General features: G+C 51.8%; 5 protein-coding genes across 5 annotated transcripts; 3 read left to right on the forward strand and 2 right to left on the reverse strand.

Moving 5' to 3' along the window:
• Positions 1-1063: 1063 nt before the first annotated feature.
• Positions 1064-3190, forward strand: N7482_000870 (uncharacterized protein; the record flags this gene model as incomplete). Its single annotated transcript, XM_056682995.1, has 1 exon — positions 1064-3190. One exon carries the CDS (start codon positions 1064-1066, stop codon positions 3188-3190), a length of 2127 nt encoding a protein of 708 aa, XP_056546601.1.
• A 1764-nt stretch (positions 3191-4954) lies between these two features.
• On the reverse strand, positions 4955-8103 carry N7482_000871 (uncharacterized protein; the record flags this gene model as incomplete). Its single annotated transcript, XM_056682996.1, has 12 exons — positions 4955-5280; positions 5352-5437; positions 5492-5594; positions 5645-5854; positions 5937-5946; positions 5993-6051; positions 6100-6172; positions 6229-6604; positions 6659-7055; positions 7104-7171; positions 7221-7693; positions 7747-8103. 12 exons carry the CDS (start codon positions 8101-8103, stop codon positions 4955-4957), a joined length of 2538 nt encoding a protein of 845 aa, XP_056546602.1.
• Positions 8104-11072: 2969 nt separating this feature from the next.
• On the reverse strand, positions 11073-12628 carry N7482_000872 (uncharacterized protein; the record flags this gene model as incomplete). Its single annotated transcript, XM_056682997.1, has 2 exons — positions 11073-12504; positions 12591-12628. The coding sequence occupies 2 exons, from the start codon at positions 12626-12628 to the stop codon at positions 11073-11075; spliced, it is 1470 nt and encodes a 489-aa protein (XP_056546603.1).
• Positions 12629-13244: 616 nt separating this feature from the next.
• On the forward strand, positions 13245-13757 carry N7482_000873 (mitochondrial 37S ribosomal protein uS8m; the record flags this gene model as incomplete). Its single annotated transcript, XM_056682998.1, has 1 exon — positions 13245-13757. One exon carries the CDS (start codon positions 13245-13247, stop codon positions 13755-13757), a length of 513 nt encoding a protein of 170 aa, XP_056546604.1.
• Positions 13758-14263: 506 nt separating this feature from the next.
• On the forward strand, positions 14264-15474 carry N7482_000874 (uncharacterized protein; the record flags this gene model as incomplete). The annotated part of the gene is made up of 2 exons (XM_056682999.1): positions 14264-14755; positions 14848-15474. The coding sequence occupies 2 exons, from the start codon at positions 14264-14266 to the stop codon at positions 15472-15474; spliced, it is 1119 nt and encodes a 372-aa protein (XP_056546605.1).
• Between the last annotated feature and the right edge of the window lie 1291 nt (positions 15475-16765).

Below are 16765 nucleotides of genomic sequence, written 5' to 3' on the forward strand. Positions count from 1 at the left end.
TGCTGACATAATATCGGATATTAGTTATGCCGGTACTACCTGTGGTCGTGGTGATGGCTATCAATCGGCTGCGTGTTTATGTATGCCGTGTCGACAGTTCAGAGTCAAATACGTGGATCCTGCATTCGGAAATTTATGCTGACAAGCTGCTAGGCCACGGTGGTTGATCCCTCCACATGAGACCAGATGGACTGTCGGTAGGATTCCGGCAGGGCTTCGCAGGGGTTTAGGGAATCTATTTCCCGGTCCACACTAGCCCCCTTTCTAGAACGTGGCTAGACATATTCAGTAGTTATCGAACGGCTATTTAAGGTAGCTGGTATCGAAGACTCAATTCCGGTACGGTATTTAGCGGCCTTCCATAGGCTTCTTTGCTTCCAAGACCCTCGATCGCGTCCCTGAACCATGGATTGGAGCTTGGATCGCGGATCCATTGTTTACGTGCATCCACAAGCCCATTCGTGGTTTCTCTTCCGGCGTGTCCGGCAAGGAGGTGGCACTATTGAACCATTACCTAAGTAGTACATTGTGGACCTGAGCATGACAATAAAGGTCCTCGTCAATTTATGTATGTAGCCAAATACAGTATACTGTATTCCTTTGTTTTGTTTGGTGGCACGGAGCCGAAACGCAGGCTGATCGCAGGAAGCGGGTAGGCGAGATGAGCAGATGTTTCCAGGAGTAAAGCCCAGGATGAGATCATGAATCCACCGTGGCAGAAAGATGGCCGCGAGACCCCCGTTTGCCCCCTGAAAAGGAGGGGACCTGCAGTAAGGCGAGGTTGTTTTACCCCGTTGGACGCGCTAATCATCACTAGCGCTTTAGTTTCCTGATCGACCCTTCTTCACGCTCCCCTTCCACTCTACTCTTTTAGCAACACCGTGTTCTCTCATCGTCCTTTTTCACGATTTCTACCCCAGGAGGGGGTTCCGTGGGATCTATCACTGCATACAGCCCCATCCCACCGTCAGCCACGCGCCCCCTGTGCGATCGACGCGTTCCTCGATTTCCCCTCACGCTCCATTCCCCTGACTGCTTGACGTCGTGTCGCCATTCCTACACCATGTCGGACAATGCCCACCCTGGTGTTCGCAGCCTCCTGGCCAAATTTGAGAACAGCCAGAGCCCCATCACCTCCCCACCGTCGCGTGGCCGGTCTCCCGTGGGCTCGGATACCCCCGGGTCGACCAGGCAGCTGTCTAAGGTCCGTGCCAGCTTTGTGACAGTGGAAGGAGCCATCCAGTCGAATCCTGGCTCGCCATTGAGGAAGTCAAGCGGGCGAAGTGACAGCCCGGGTATATTTGGACCCAAGCTCAATGCGGAGGAGGTTGAGACGCGCCGCCAGAACAATGTGGTCTCTCCGACGCCAGGTGGACATGTCAAGTCCTACCCAAGCATTCTCGATGGTGCCGCAGACGATATTCGATCTGAAATGGCTGCAACAGTGACAAAGGAACGGAAGGTCAGCGGTAACGAGGAGCCATCAGCACCCACAGAGAGTGCAGCTCCACCGAAGGAGGCTACACTGGTAAAGACGGAAGCGCCAGCCCCAAGCGTGCCCGCAGCCTCAAGCAATGGAGCTTCTGCCGAGAACTTGGCCCCTAAAGCAGTCACCAGGCGACCATCCAATATTCACTCTGCCAAAAACAACGCTTCGAGCAAGCCCGCTTCGAGCAAGCCCGCCTCGAGCGCACCGACTGCGACTACGCCAAGATCCACCAACAGTGCAGGTGCCAAACCGACCTCGGCCCGGGAAGTAGCCAAAGAGAGGGCCAACGCCCTTGCCCACAAACCCAGTCGCGCCTCGCTGAACCCTGCATTCAAGCCCTCCACTCGGGCGACTCGTGGCTCGACTCCATCCACCGACACCCACAAACCCTCTCCCAGCAGTGCCACTGATAACAAAACTCAATCTAAATCACCCACCCGGTCCGTTCGCCTACCGGCTTCGATAACAGCCCAGACTCAGTCATCCACAGCCAAGTATGGAAGCGCTGGACCTGTGACAGGACGAACCGAAAAGCCAACCGCAACCCTCACGAGGAAACCTTCCACGCTCAAGAGTGTCGCCGCCCCAGCCGGAGGGGTGCGTAGGCAAGTGTCTCGCCCCTCCCTTCCCACTCAGCCCGCCCCAGAGCGCCCGAGCTCTCGAGTCAGTGATTCCAGCTCAAAGCCCGTCAACGAGGGCTTCCTTGCTAGGATGATGCGTCCAACAGCCAGTTCCGCCAGCAAGACCCATGAGAAGGGCGAGACCAAAGCTCCTCCCAAGCCACCAGTCTCTAAAGCTCCTAGGCCGTCGATGGGGCGGGCCTCAGAACGGAGCGCGACCCAGGCAAAGTCAAAGCCCGCACCTCTGAAGGCCCAGAGTGAGAAGTCTCAGCCTGCCAACAAGGAGGTACAGTCACCGAAGGAGGAAGTGAAAGCTCCTCAGAAGAAGCCAGAGAGCGAGAAGGAGAATATGGAGGAAGTCGCCTCTGTGACTCCTGAGGAACCCAATGTCCCTCAGGCCGAGGATACCATCATCGAGGAATCCGAGCCGGAGGTCCCTACCAAGGCAATCGCTGATGATACCGCAGAGAAGCCAACCGAGCCTACAATCCAGGAAGCTACAGTTGAGTCCACTCTGCAGCCGGTCGCGAAGTCAACTGAGCCATCTGTTGAGCCGACTGCCACAGAAGTTACAGTTGGGTTGTCTGCTGAGCCTGTTGCTGAGGATGTTCCTGAGGCTCCTGCTGATCCAGTTGCAGAGGCTAAGGATGAATCGCCCAAGGAGGAGCCAGAAGTGCCCGCTGTGAAGGATGCCGAAGAGGTGCCCGCCGAAGCTACCGCCGAAGCCAGTGGCGAGAAAGTCTCTTCTGAGCCACAAGCTGAGGCAGAGGCGCCCAGGGAGGACACCGCCGAGGCACTTGTGGCACCCACTGAGCCCATTATCACCGAGGATACTGCCATTACTGAAATGAAGGAGACCCCCAAGGTGGTGCCTGAGGTCCTCGAGGCCCCTCAACAGACCGACACTGCCGCCCCGGCTTCCCATGATGATGTGCCTGAGGTGGTGATGGATATCACCAGTGCCCAGCCATCAGAAAAGACCAACGAGGAGCCTAGGGAGTCTTCCCCAGCTGCGCAGCCTGCTGCCCAGGCCAAGTCGCATACCATCGACATTGACTTTGCTCACCTGGCACTGAGCTAAATTCATCTTCGTCCATTCCATTTCCATGATCACGTTCTGGACCAACCCCCTTGTAATCTTCTGTGCTGATACCCTTGGTCTTTCCACTTCAAGGAGCCCCAGACTCACATTCCCATTGGTCCTTGTGTGATGTACTGGTTCCCAGGCATTTTGTTTCATTTTCCCGAGGGTTTATCTGTTTCTATTTGCGTCCAGGTTTTTTTGTGTCTCAGTCTCAATTCCTCGTGATGCTGATGCTGAGAGTCTCCTGTGTGGTCGTTGCATTCTTCGAGTTGATATCGGGAGCATATGGTTTTATTGAGCGATTTAGTTGCATTCTTCGGTTGAGCATATTACACTACCTTGTTGTCATTTATTACTGAGAGAGCGTGCTTGGTCTTTGCGTGCTGTAGGTCAATGCCATTTCTCGGGATTCGATCTGCTGGATTCTAGTAAGATTGAAAGAAGGACTTCTGTAGAGCCAGGCTGGCCTGGGGTAAAGGAGAGAAAGAAAGTCACTTTGGACTCATGGCGAATTTCTTTGATAAGTTGAAAGATCTTGGGATGATCGGGTACGAATCGCTGCATGTTGAATTCGTGGAGGTTGTTCATTATGTACCCGAGAACTACGTACCAGAGCCTCCCCGACCTATGTCTCCTGAGGCGATGAAACATTTGGATAGCTTGCCAGCGTACGACTCAGATATATCGTTATAGAAGGAAAGTAATAGCAGAGCAGATTGCACGGGGAAGTACCAACGTTCGTTCAAAAGTGCTACGGAAGAATGGACAGACTCTTAAATAGACTCATTATCGGTCAATCTACTAGTAGGGATTGTTTGGATCAACCCAATATACTCTTCTTGCGACTCTATCTTCCGGAATATTCTCTGGGTTTGTTTGTTATGGGACGTTCCTCAAGAACGCTTGTTGCTTTCCGGCAGGCGAAGCCTGAATGCCTAAATACCCGAGTGGCCGAAGAGAAAGAAAATCAGGTCGAGTTTGATCGAATATATCTTGGCAACTAACAGAGCGTACAGAGCTCTGGGTTATGACAGTAACATTACTAGTATTGATAGCGCTAGGTAGTGGGTAGCGGTAGCAACAAATGCCCATCAACCAACCTCATTCATAAACAATTGGAAGCGTAGGCTAGATATACAAGTGCACTTACTTTACACTTGATGACTCTGCTTTATTTCAGTCTATGCTGAGGTGTATATGTCCTTCAGAAGGGATCCAAGTACATACGACCATAGGGTGTGGAGAACAGGGCTTCCCGTCCGCTCAGCCGTACTTAAGCCACACGCCGGCCCGTTAGTAGTATGGTGGGTGACCACATGCGAATCCTGGCTGTTGTATGTTTTATGTTTTTGCTTTCAGACTTTCTTACTCCTTTTTCCCCTTGGCAATCTACTTCTCAGGGTTGTCATATTGATATTTTCACTTAACAGGAAATCGATTGACAATATCTTTCTAACAGGGTATTTCCATAGCCCCTATAACGCTTGATGATGTTATTAAAGTCCTTCAATATGCGAATAAAAATATACATAAGATCCAGAGTCCCCATTTCTGTCGGTTTAAAGAGGAATCCGTCGCTCGCACTTTACTACTGATGGAGCTTGTACATTGTGTACCACACCTTATCTACTGGTGCAACCCTCGAGATTCTTACTAAAAGCTAATTACTAATGAGACTTCCAGTTGGCCATTGAAACAGGTCTAAGGATGCACATCATCAAGGAAACTTCGGAACGAGCTCGAGAATTGGTTCACGATTATTCAAAAATCAGCGATTTGCATCAGGATCCTTGCATGTTTGTCTTTCAAGCGGCCGAGCTTGTGCGGAAGCTGAACTTCAAAATCCGACCCTCTGTGTTGTTGCCCATCGCGGGCCTGGTTCTCCTTCTCCTTCTGAGCCATGGCTGAGTACACATCGCGTTCGATGTGCTTGAACACCTCTCCGGTGATATTTGCCATGTCGTCAAAAAATCTTCGAGATACATTGGTCATGCTGTTTGAAACCGCACGGATGATGTTGGGAAAAAGTGTTCCACTCTCAATCCGGCCTTGAACTATGTCGCGCTGAGCTTTGGCCTTGTCAGGGCCTTTTGCCCGTTAGCGTTGTTACTAAATTTCAATCGTCTTGTCCCAAGTCACTTATTTGACTTGCCTTGACTTGTAACTGCAGCTCGGTAAGCAGGAATCATCTCTTGCACAATAAATGACGCCTCGTTGGACTCCAACGTCTTAGCACGAATGCTTCTATTAATTATTAGTATGAAGAATGACACATCAAAGCAGTGAACAGTGGCGTACCGGATTTCTGAGGTCAAATCTCTTTGCGAGTTTTCGTATTGGAAATTGACTTCCTGCAGCTGATGGTCAAGGCTTTCAATCATTTTGGAGGGAAATCCATGAGCTAAAAGATGCGTTAGCTGACTTCATCGCTTTCAAATCAAGTACGCTTACCCCCAAATTGGAACTTCTTCAAAGCCCCGAACCTGTACCGGATGGAAGCGCATAGGTCTTGAATTATCCCACGAAGCTCATCCTCGAGTCCATCCCACTGGAAGTCGGATTCCGCCCGCATTTTCCAAATCAGTTCACTGTTCCAGTCAACGTACTTTCCCGTGGAAGGGATATGTCGTCCTCTATTGAGGCAACAGGTTCGGTATTTCACTGGAAACGTATGTTAGCCTACGCAGCTGCTCTTCCCTTCCTCATGATTGCCAGAACTGATAAACTATGGAAGTTTTCATACCCCAGGGCCACTGTAACATTGTTAGCGAGGTTCTGCCAGGCAATGGAGACACTCACATCAATCCATTCAAGCCCTTTCTTTGTTGCAACTTCTTGCCAGTGCGCCTGACGGTTATCTATCGCAATGGTCAGCTCCGTAAAGGAGTATTGGAGAAGACTCTTACCAGAATACTCGAGTATCCAATCTTTGAAACACATCTCCAGGTTTCTCTCGGCTTTCTCGAGATCACTCAAGATCTCCACGGAACGTCAGCGGGCAGGTGAATGGATCGCCATTGGAATCGATTCCTTACCACATCTCTTATTCCCCTCATTGCCGAAATATCAAACTTCATCGGATCCCGTGGCTTTTGCATCAATGATTCTTTGTCTCTACAGTGCATGCTTATCGAGGTAATTAGACTGGGCAGCGTCGCTCGAAGAAAGTTTTTAGCGTCGCGTAACCTCGAATCTGCGGACAGGAAGTAGCAGAATTTTCGCAGTTCGGGAATACCGCTTATAGCACGCAATCTTCGATCCATCTCACTGTCCTGTTGACGAGAACATTCTTCGTAACGGAAGTTTGACACGCAAAAGACATTCAGGTCTCCGTCCAAACTATTCTCGTACACGGTCTTGAGTCCTCTTTCCACGTGTCTGTTTCTGCCTTCAATGAAAAGTATTTCCTTCCTATTCGATATGTGGTGAATATCACTCTGCATTTGGGACTAGTGTTCTACTTACTCCCGCATCAGTTGCTGCTTGTGGGCTTGACTAGTAGCTTGCTCGATTGCGGAGTCCAGTCCTTCGATCCGAGAAATCGGAAAGTCGGATTCCGAGCCTCGAAGTTCTCTTTGAGCTGCTTTGACATTGATCACCTTTTTGTTATTAGTGATGTTGTGTCCTCGTGTTGAGAGAATACTGACATCTGATTTTGTGCAGATCACCGCGATTCGTAATCCCTTCCCCCTTGAATCTTCCCCACTCGATGGTGCAGAATGAGAAATTGCCGACTCCAAGGACGTTTTCAGAGATTGGTCAGTGAGGGCCCGAGAGATATCAGCAACCAGGAATATGTGGTCACATTTAGTAAGATATTCCTGTGCTGCTTTGACTCTTGCTAGATTCGTATCCTGGAGACCTAGATGGCTGTTAACTGAAGACAAGTTGGAATGGCCGGCACTCTTACCAGGTAAATCCGCAATGACAAGTCCCACTCTCAAAATTGGAGCATCAAGGAATATCCTAAAGAGCATGCTAAACTCAATAAAAGTCACTCGCACTTGGAGGAATAATATTCACTTACCGAATAATCCTAGTAAACGGCCAGAGCCTATCACGCACGAACGGTCTTATATACTCGAAGCACTCATCTGCAGTCTCTGCATATGTGGTCCATTTACCGTCAGTGCTCCCTGAAGGCCATGGGATATTTTTGGACCACCAAACCAATTGGTCGGTTATCCGTTCGAAAGCTCTGTCGGACTGATCGCAAAGGAAGTTATGGTTAAATCCTTCCTCACTGCCAAAAGCCGCACTTAAAGCGAGCCAGGCCTGTTTTGACTCCTCATCTTTTGTGTAGTCACTTGCGCTCAATGAGTCCTCTGAAACATCTGGTAAAAAGATGCTGCGGCGGAAACTCCACAAAAGTTCTTTGATGTGTTCTTTGCTAGCCATTTCGGAAAGATACTCGACCTCAATTTTGATGCGCTGGGCTTGGCCCAAACCCATTTGCCTGTATTCGGTAACGACCGTGGTGCAAGCTGAGCTCATGTCCCCCTATTTCCTTTCATGAGTATCAAACGTTTCTAAGATAGTTCCATGTTTCTCACAATTGAAGCAATATCAGGGAAGTCAAGGAGAGAATTGATTACGCTGCTCTTGCCCACTCCTGAGTTTCCTAGAAAGGCAATAGTCTTAGTGCCAAAGTTCAATTCGCCTGCTTGCTTCACAGAGCTCCCAGCATGTTCATGGCGATTTTGGCGGGCAAGCAATTGTTCGAGTATGGTGGCCGAGTTTCTCGCAAGCTGAATCCCATTGAGCAGCGCATTTTGAAATACGTGGGAGAAAAATGGCGATTCTGGGATCTCCTCCGGTGGGATGCCGTAAAATGGGTAAGTTCGACCACAGTCAGAGAAGAATTTAGAAAGCTGGACTGGGTCGGTGGTGTCCAGTGATAGATTTCCCATTGGCGAGGTTATTGTACCGGGAGTAGGTGGCTGTGGCTGAGGGCCTTGTGGGATCTAGCAATGAGATAGAGGCCGCTTAGTTACGCAGAATGTCATCAGGTTAATCACAGCACGCTCATACATTGCATCTATCGGCCCCTGGCTTCGGCGCAGACGGGCGGATTTGCTCCTGGCTGTTGCTATTGAAGCGAAAGGGAGACGATTGGGGCTCTTGTGAAGCCGGAGGAGAGTTCTTTGATCCACGAAAAACGAATCCAGGAAAATCGGATCCAAAATCCTTGCAAATGACGGGATTACTCGTCTGGGCACCTGGATTTCCCGTAACTTGCGTGGCAGAAGCAAAGTCACCGTGAGAGTATACGTGAGGATGTTGTGCATCATCTGGTTTCTGTGTCCTCGTTTGGCCATCTGAAAAGGCTGCAAAGGCTTGGGAGCCAAACAAAGATACTGGTCTATTTCCCGCACCGGTTCCCATAGAAGTCAGTTTTAGTCTTTTGTCAGTCTGGTCGGTATCTGATCCAGAAGGCTGAAGCATGGTATGGGTTGGATGACTTGGATGCGCGACTCTCGGGACTTGCAGAGATGTCACTCCTTGAGGCAGCTTTTGGGGACTCGACCTGGGCTGTGACGAACGGCCCTGAGAAGTAGAGGTCATCTTTGACGCAAGGGTGATTGAGAGCAGAAAGGATCGTGAGTTGACATTAGTGTAGCACGGGGCGGAGAACAGTCCAATTAGTACCAAAACTCATTTGTGAAACTAGCGTTGGATGGTCACTGTGCTAGCTTGCATTAGCTTGCATAAGTTGGGGGCCAGGAGTTTCATGGCCCTGTTCTCTGCCGTACATGACAATCCTCCCGGCCGTCATGGTCTCTCGAATGAGAATCCACTTCAGCGTATTCAAGGGTAGGAGAGTTTAAATGTGGGTAACACCTCGACTTCGGTACGGTCTGTGTGGACGGCTTAACCCGGCCCCTTTTCTTTCTGTACACTTAGTTTGACAACATACAACGGTCATACTATGGTGATGCTCACCTAGCGCCCACCATTCGAGCGCCCACCATTCGAGCGCCCACCATTCGGTTGGAGGCGGCTCGCGTGACTACATAACTTGAGGGTGCAATGAGTTTCAGTGAGAGTTCGACTGACCTGTAACTTGGGCGGCTCGCTGCTATAGGCACTTGGGCCTCAGTCAGCTTTAGGTGTCAGTTCACCCACCTAAATTTTCTCCGGAGGTGCAGAGCGCGCAGGCAAAAGGAGCATTGGCACATTTTCACAACGGGAGGTTTCACGAGCGGCCGATTTGGAGAGCCTCCAAGGATGAACTAAAAAGAGGCGCTGGGAGCGTGCACTCTGTATCTTTGACCAGTTAGCGTCTCTTGACAACACCTCGTCTTCGGGCGGCTAGCTAAACAGGTCTCTACTTGCTTCCGTTAGGCTCATCTCACTACATCTAAAAGCAGCTAATCCACCCGATATAAGCTTTTAAGGCCTTTATTGTGACGATCTGGACGCGAGTGGAATTAGTGTGACTGTTTGACGATGAGAACAAACATGGCTGAATTGGGATGATAAGAGAAGTAGCGCCTTATCATGGACATATCAAACACCGCCCCGGACGATTAGCAGGCATGTTATTAGTCTAGTAAATAAAGCTAATTTCTTTACAATATTTCTGCCGAAATAGAAAATAGATACCCTGCTTAAAGATAGCAATCTTCTGCTAAAGGATACTTTCCATTATCAACTTAGCCTAAAAATACAGGTCAATACTCGTGAGACCCGTAAACAACGTGTCAATAGATTAGTTAGCTCTAAGCGATCTGATTAGCGGAGACCGACAGGTATCAAGGTAGGCCCAACAGCTCCAGCACTTCTCCGTTCTCCCTTCTCTCCAATCTGGGTATTTGTTACAGAATACACTCTTTTATCAAAGACTAGGCCCTTATCACAATACTATGCAAATAATGTAAAGGCATTAGCCCTCTATATTTGCACTATTTATAATCTATGAGGTACCTAATAGGTTAGTATAGGTTACCCATGCCGACCCAAAACCTATAATAGGTCTTAGATTCTATAGGTTATGCCGCAGTCTAGCGAATAACAAGAGATAGATTTATCAAGATGGCTCAGTGCACACTTATTGTCGCCCTCTATACGTAGCAGAATGGTCCGTCTAATTTTCGAATAATCCAGGTCGCTCAGCTTCACCACATTACAGGCGTGAGCCTACACCAGGGCGTTTTGTCCTTGGCTGCGGTCAACTTAAGGTAAGTGTAATGTCAGGAAGGTAGTAGAGAAATAGAAGAGATAGAGGAAGGAGAGGGGAGGGGGGGGTTTCGATTCGAGCGACCAGGAGGGGCAGGAAGGAAAGCAACAAAGTGATGTATGTTCTCACACCGCGAAATCTCTCCTCTGATTAGAAAGTGCCTTTGGGCATTTTGGGGTAGGGCTTCACCCCTCTAGGCGAAGAATATTCAGGTGGGTGAACTGCCACCTGAAGCCCGCCTGAATAGAGCGGCGAGTCGCCCATGACCGAAAGGTGGGCGCTAGGTGAGGTTGGCCATACTTTTGGCTGTTGTATATCTCTAGTTTTTATCATCGGTATATGTATTCGCGCTGGCTAAGAATACATCTACTTAGAGTAGTTGAGCTTATAGGGAAGAAATCTGCCATTAGTTATACCTCCAGCCAGGTGAATGCATCAACCTAAATCTAACATGTGATCAATCCCAAGATATTATTCTAGTGAGTTGGAAATGTTGACAATAAACCGTAACCACGCAGCTAGCCAATACCATTCATTCAAGAGCCCATTGGAGACTTTGCAACTCCTCCATACATAATGTCAAGACGCCAAGGAGAACTGTGAAGCCTCACGTCGTCCCCAACGTACAGTTGCAGGCAAAATATGTTCATACTCGATATAATGCTGAATAAAACCATATTGCATCCAACGAAACATCCATCACAGCTTCTTCTCCAACTTCTTCAAAAACCGATTCATCCCGCTCTCCAACTTCATCACATTATCCTCCAACTTCCGCGGCCGCTGCCCGGGAGCTTTCATCGCCTTCTGCGCATTCTTCTGTCCATGCCCACCAGCCTCCGCCTCCGTCGGCCGATACAACTGGCTGTGGATATCGTACTCGGAAGACGCAGGCTGTTGCGCCTGGGGCTGTGCATACGAGTAGTTCGAGTAGCCGCCGATTGGAGCGGCGTGTTCGATCTGGTGAGGCGGGGACTGGGAAGTACCGTATACTTGCTGAGCATAGAGGTGTGCGTTAGGATCTTGCGGTGGCGGAGCAAAAGACATTTGGGCCGACCCCGGTGTGCCAGGTCCCAGTTGCCCTGTATGGAAGGATTGCGGGTATGAGGGGAGACCTCCTGGGGTCTGGTTGGGTTGATGAGATGGGAATGAGTTTGTATGTGAGAGGCCGGCACTCGGGGGTGGTGAGGCGTAGCCGGTTTCAGCGGTGGCTGGTGCTCCTGGGTATGGTATGCCTTGTGTTGAGGTCGGTGGAGGTGCGAAGGAGCTGAGTCCTGGGGTGCCGCCCATCTGGTGCGGGGGAGTGTATGGGATGCCTTGGTCGGCTGCGACTGCTGCAGCTAGGCCAGTGCCCTGGGTGCCGTCCTCTGGTGGGGGTGTCTTCTCGCGGTGCTTGATCGGTTCTGGGGCTGCCGGTGCTGCAGGGTTGTATGGCAGAGGGGCGAAGCTGGCCGAATCTCGCCTTTCTTCTGCAGAAGCCTGGGTCCCGGCATGGGATGGTTGATGGTCGGTCGGTGGCCCGCTTGGAGGAGGGGGTGGGAAGCTCATGGTTTGAGGAGGCCCCTGTGCGGTTGGAGCTGCTACCACCGGGGGTTCAGATCGGGAGTTGGGTGTCTGTCCGTTCTGGTAAGCAGGATCAGAGATAGCCACGCTCTCAAGTTGCTGGACCACAGAGCTCATCGGCGGGTCTAGTTGCGCCGCTGGCCGATCTGTCTCAAGTTGGGCAATGGCTAGAACACGTCCGACAGTGTCCAAGAACTCATTGGCATCATCTAACGTCCAAAAGTAGATATCAAGTGTATGAAGCCGATGTAGTTCAAGGTGTCCACTGCGTGAATCTGCACCTGGTAGTCGCCAGTCGTACTGAGAGACCTGCCGCTGAGCTGAACTAGCAACCCCGTCCACCGTCAAGGTACAGCGGGTTGGGAAGTGGGCTGAGTGTCGGATATGCACGTTGTTCATGGCCCCATGAAACGCATCCTGGTCTAAAGTCCCGGGGTTGTTGGCAATCTCAATCCGTGCCTGATTCTGGGAGGCATCGTGGTAAATGTATAAGTAGGAGCCCTTGTCAAATCGGTGGTGAAAGGGCTTCGAAATCGGTGGAGTAAAATAGTAATGTATGTCGGCGAAACTATGGCATTTGCGCTGTTAGATTCCATTCCTGTGCCACTGAGTGCACATTGCGGGGGACCTGCGGAGAAAGTTAGCTGGACTCACATAGTCAGAATACGTTCCTCGCCGGGTTGCGGAGGCATGTTTGCCTTGAGAGTTTGGGGATGCGGCGTGCGGCGGAGGGCAAAATATATTATACTACACGGACGGGGAAGGAATAAATTTAGAGGCATGGGGACTTACGATGTGCAGCCGCCTTTATACCACGGAGGGGTCGAATGGCTCGAGCCTGTGAGACGCTCCCTCCAGCCGCCGAGTTGCTCTTAGGCGCTTAGGGTGATGTGACAGGGTGGGTACTGAGTACCTTCCTGTACTTGGCCATCACACGCATTCCCCCGCGGGTGGGGCAGGTATGGGAAGTACCAGGTACCTGGCCAGCTGCCCGAAGAGGGAAAAGTGAACTGGCGAGCTTGCGGCAATGGCCAGCACCGGCCGGAGGCACGGTTTCTCCGAAAATTTCCATCGCGAAGAGCTGCGGCCTCGCGAATTGGCTCGAGTCTGATCGGTTCAACTTCTTTCCTTTCCGCTGTCCACGCCATTGCGGTGTGATTTCAATTTCTGATCCTCTTCCTGCCGTCTGCTGAACTTAATTGGCCTGTTCGTTCAGCGCCATTCGGCCCACGCCTGCCCTCCGCACTTTTCTCCTACCCCCGTGAAACCGGCCCCGGTAGGGCCCATTGCTCGCGACAACTGTTCAAGATGTCTCTTGTCAACCTTGCCTCCGTGTGCGCCCACCTGAACAATGCAACCAAGGCCCGCTTGGGTCTCACCTCGATTCCCAACAGCAACCTCCACCTGAAGCTGTGCCAGGCCCTCCAGAACTCCGGCTATATCTCCTCCGTCGTGCGCGGAGGCCCGACTCCTCCTCCCACACACCCTATCCTCGGCCATCCGGCTGCGAACGACGAGTTAGAGGGTGTTGAGCCGATCACCCGGGACAATGTCGCATCGCGACGCCTCTGGCTGGGTCTGAAGTACTGGCAAAACGAGTCGGTCCTGGGCAAGGTGAAGATGGTCAGCAAGCCTACCCGACGGGTCCATCTCGACGTTGAGGCCTTGCGTCGAGTCGTTCGTGGTGAGGAAGCTGGCTACGTGGCGGGACTCCGATCGCCCGGTGAGAGTCTCTACCTCTCGACAGACCGGGGAGTCTTGGAGGCCCGCGAGTGCGTGGAGAAGAAGATCGGTGGCCTGGTCTTGTGCCGAGTGCTATAAGTCGCCTTTCTGTTCGTGAAAATGCGGTCTTCCTGCCCCGGAAGGACGAATATTGGGGTTCCTTTGTTTTGCCTTTTGCATCTACCCTGGAGTTTTGTCGGTTCGTCGCAGCGGGGTCTCCTCTTGAGATCCGTTTTCTTTATGCGACTGTTGGGATAATTGCCTCGGTCGAGGATCTGTATATTAGATGTTTGCGTGTATCGCATTTCCTGTGCTCTGCTCGGGGTGGTCGCAGAGCTGCCGCTCATACCGGTGCCGTGTATAGATTACGACTTGAAAACATGTCCAAGATTCTCTGCTTTTAGAGCAAGCCCGTCTACTCACTACATTTTTTTTGAAGTACCAATCCATCGGCAGTGTCTGTTGCTGCGATGGTCGCACGTCTCGCCGTCACGCACCCTGACCGATCCCTGGTTTGCCGCCCATTCCCCCACGGTTGAAGGGGTGAAGGCCCCAAAGCTGCCCCGTTGAACATCCTCCCTTTGAATACCTCTTAGCGCCCAGTCATGTCAGACAAAACCATCTTAGGATCCAAAAAAGTTCTCGTATCTGGAGGCACCGGGTTTGTGGGCTCAGCCACGGTGCGCGCTCTGGCCGACAAACATCCCAGCTGCGCCATCACCATCATCGACCGCAGCCCGCCTCGGCCCCAACATGTCGTGCCCGAGAAGACCGAATTCATGAAAGTCGATATTACCTCGCCGAGTGAAGTCAGCAAGGCACTCCAAATGATCAGGCCAGACGCTGTCATCCACACTGCAGGGATTGTCCCAGCTCTCGCCGACCGGTTTGGCCGGCGGGTGGAGCGGGAGGTATGGAAGATCAATGTGCAGGGCACTGGGAATATGCTTGATGCAGCCGCCAAAAGTGGCGTCGAGGCTTTCATCTACACCAGCACCTGCTGTGTGACGACCGATGATATGAGATTGCCCTATCCCAATATTGATGAGGAGTGGCCGACGTCGCAGACCTCTCTCATCTATGGCGAGTCTAAGGTCGTACCCCTCATAGCTACAATGCATGGACACTTTGATACTGGACTTGGGCTTCAGTGTGGAGAATACAGCACAGGCTGACAGAAAATAACTAGGCTGCTGCAGAGGCTCTTGTCCTGAAGGCGTCTAGTAGTCATATGGCGACCTGCTCCCTCCGACCTTCCGTGCTCTTCGGACCCGGGGACTATCAGCTAGTGCCATCCATTCATGCATGCATTGCCAAGTATGAGACTCCATTCATCATTGGAGATGGCCTGAACCTGTGGGATGTCACACATGTGAGCAACATCGCCGATGCTCATGTCCTCGCCGTGGAGAACTTGGTGACGTCGCGCACAGCAGCGGGCGAGGCATTTTTCATCCAGAACAACGAACCGATCACATTTCGGGATTTCTGCCTTGTTATCTGGGCCCATTTCGGCCATGTTCCGCCCTTTGAGGTTCATATCCCGGAAGGGCTGGCGTATGTGGCAGGATTGGTTTGTGAGATGGCCACCTGGGTGACAGGGAGGACCACCACCCTGAGCCGTGGAAGTGTCCGAGATGCATGCGCCGTGCGATATGCGAGCGGAGATAAGGCCAATGCAATTTTGGGGTACGAGGCTCGGATTGGCATCGAAGAAGGCATGCGGTTGAGCTGCGAGGTAAGGAGTCACTCGAAAAGGATCTATACCCACCTCCCCCTGATCTGTCTGATGTCAATGGCTGGGGTCAGCGGCTGATCGGAGATGGAACAGGAGTACGCCCAGCGCATCGGAGTACAACTACCGCCACCAATACAACCCGACCGGAGTGGTCAACCCGGTGGCTGCTGAAGATCGACTTAGACTTTCGTGCCGTCTGAGGCCGGAGGGAGTGACACCCTGCACAGAAACCACCTTCTATGGTTTCCCCCAAATCGCCGCCGACTCCATTGTCGTGAGAGGCACCTTTTTAGCGCTGTTCTATTAATTGCCACCTGATTTGTATATTGCAAGTCCCTCGATTCTCCACCAGCGGCCGGAAATCTGGAAGGCTGAACCTACGTTCCAATATGTCCAATGTAAGACATTGGGCGGACGATTGGGCTGCAAGACCCCCACACTGGTTGTGGCTCCAGGCGGCTCTCCACCGAAACGTAGTTCGGGGTCAGGTCGATCGCGGTCGAGATATAGAAATGGCCCATGCGCTGATTGGGCCCCAACGGCCTTGCATGCCCGATCGCGCAGCAATATGAGCGATCGAAGCTCATGGAAATGCGAGATACCGAGATGTCGTCAAACGAGGCCAAAAAGGTGCCCATGGACGTCACGGGGGTGGCATGTGCTTCGCCTCCACCGTCAGGCTCACTCTTGTCCTTCCTCCGTACCCTCCGTGCATTCCGTGCAGATCCTCCTCCTGCGCAGTCAGGTCGCTATCGGCCACCGGCCAACAAGATGCAAGGCCTGACTTCTCCCTTCATGCCCTCCTACCCAACTTGCTGCCCAAGCTCGCTGCCCCAGGTCCATTGTCGCACCATATTGGGGTGGCGCTGGCGTGCCGTTGGCCTTTGCACCCCCTAATCAATGAAGATCACAGCTTCTGGTTAGCAACCCCATCCCCGTCTGATCGAATGTGGATATATCCCGCCCCCCTCAATACCCTAGAGCCCTAGACCGGCCTAAGCCACGTCCAATGCGTCTTGCCCACCAGGCTCAAGCTCGATCGATCGAAATCTGCCCCTAAATTGTACGCTTGAGTGGCACCGAAGACCTACCGGGTGGTTCCCTGTCTAACTGGTGCAATGAGATGTCATCGAGGAACAAACACTCAGCTCACGGACCGGACGCATCATTTGCCAAATTACCTGCTCCACTTCTGCCTTGAAGGTCTTCTAGCGCGGCTCTCCATCCACTTGCGGGCTGAGATTAGCCAGTCCAGAAGCAGGCGTCAGGCACACCTACCAAAACCCTCGACCCGGGTTCTCCTGGCCATATATTACTGGGGGTGTGACCACCCAGCGCTTCTTCAATACTGCGGATTCGTCCATCTTCA

This window comes from Penicillium canariense, assembly GCF_028826845.1.
Source record: "Penicillium canariense strain IBT 26290 chromosome Unknown utg000001l_segment0_segment0, whole genome shotgun sequence".
Taxonomy (NCBI): Eukaryota; Fungi; Ascomycota; class Eurotiomycetes; order Eurotiales; family Aspergillaceae; genus Penicillium; species Penicillium canariense.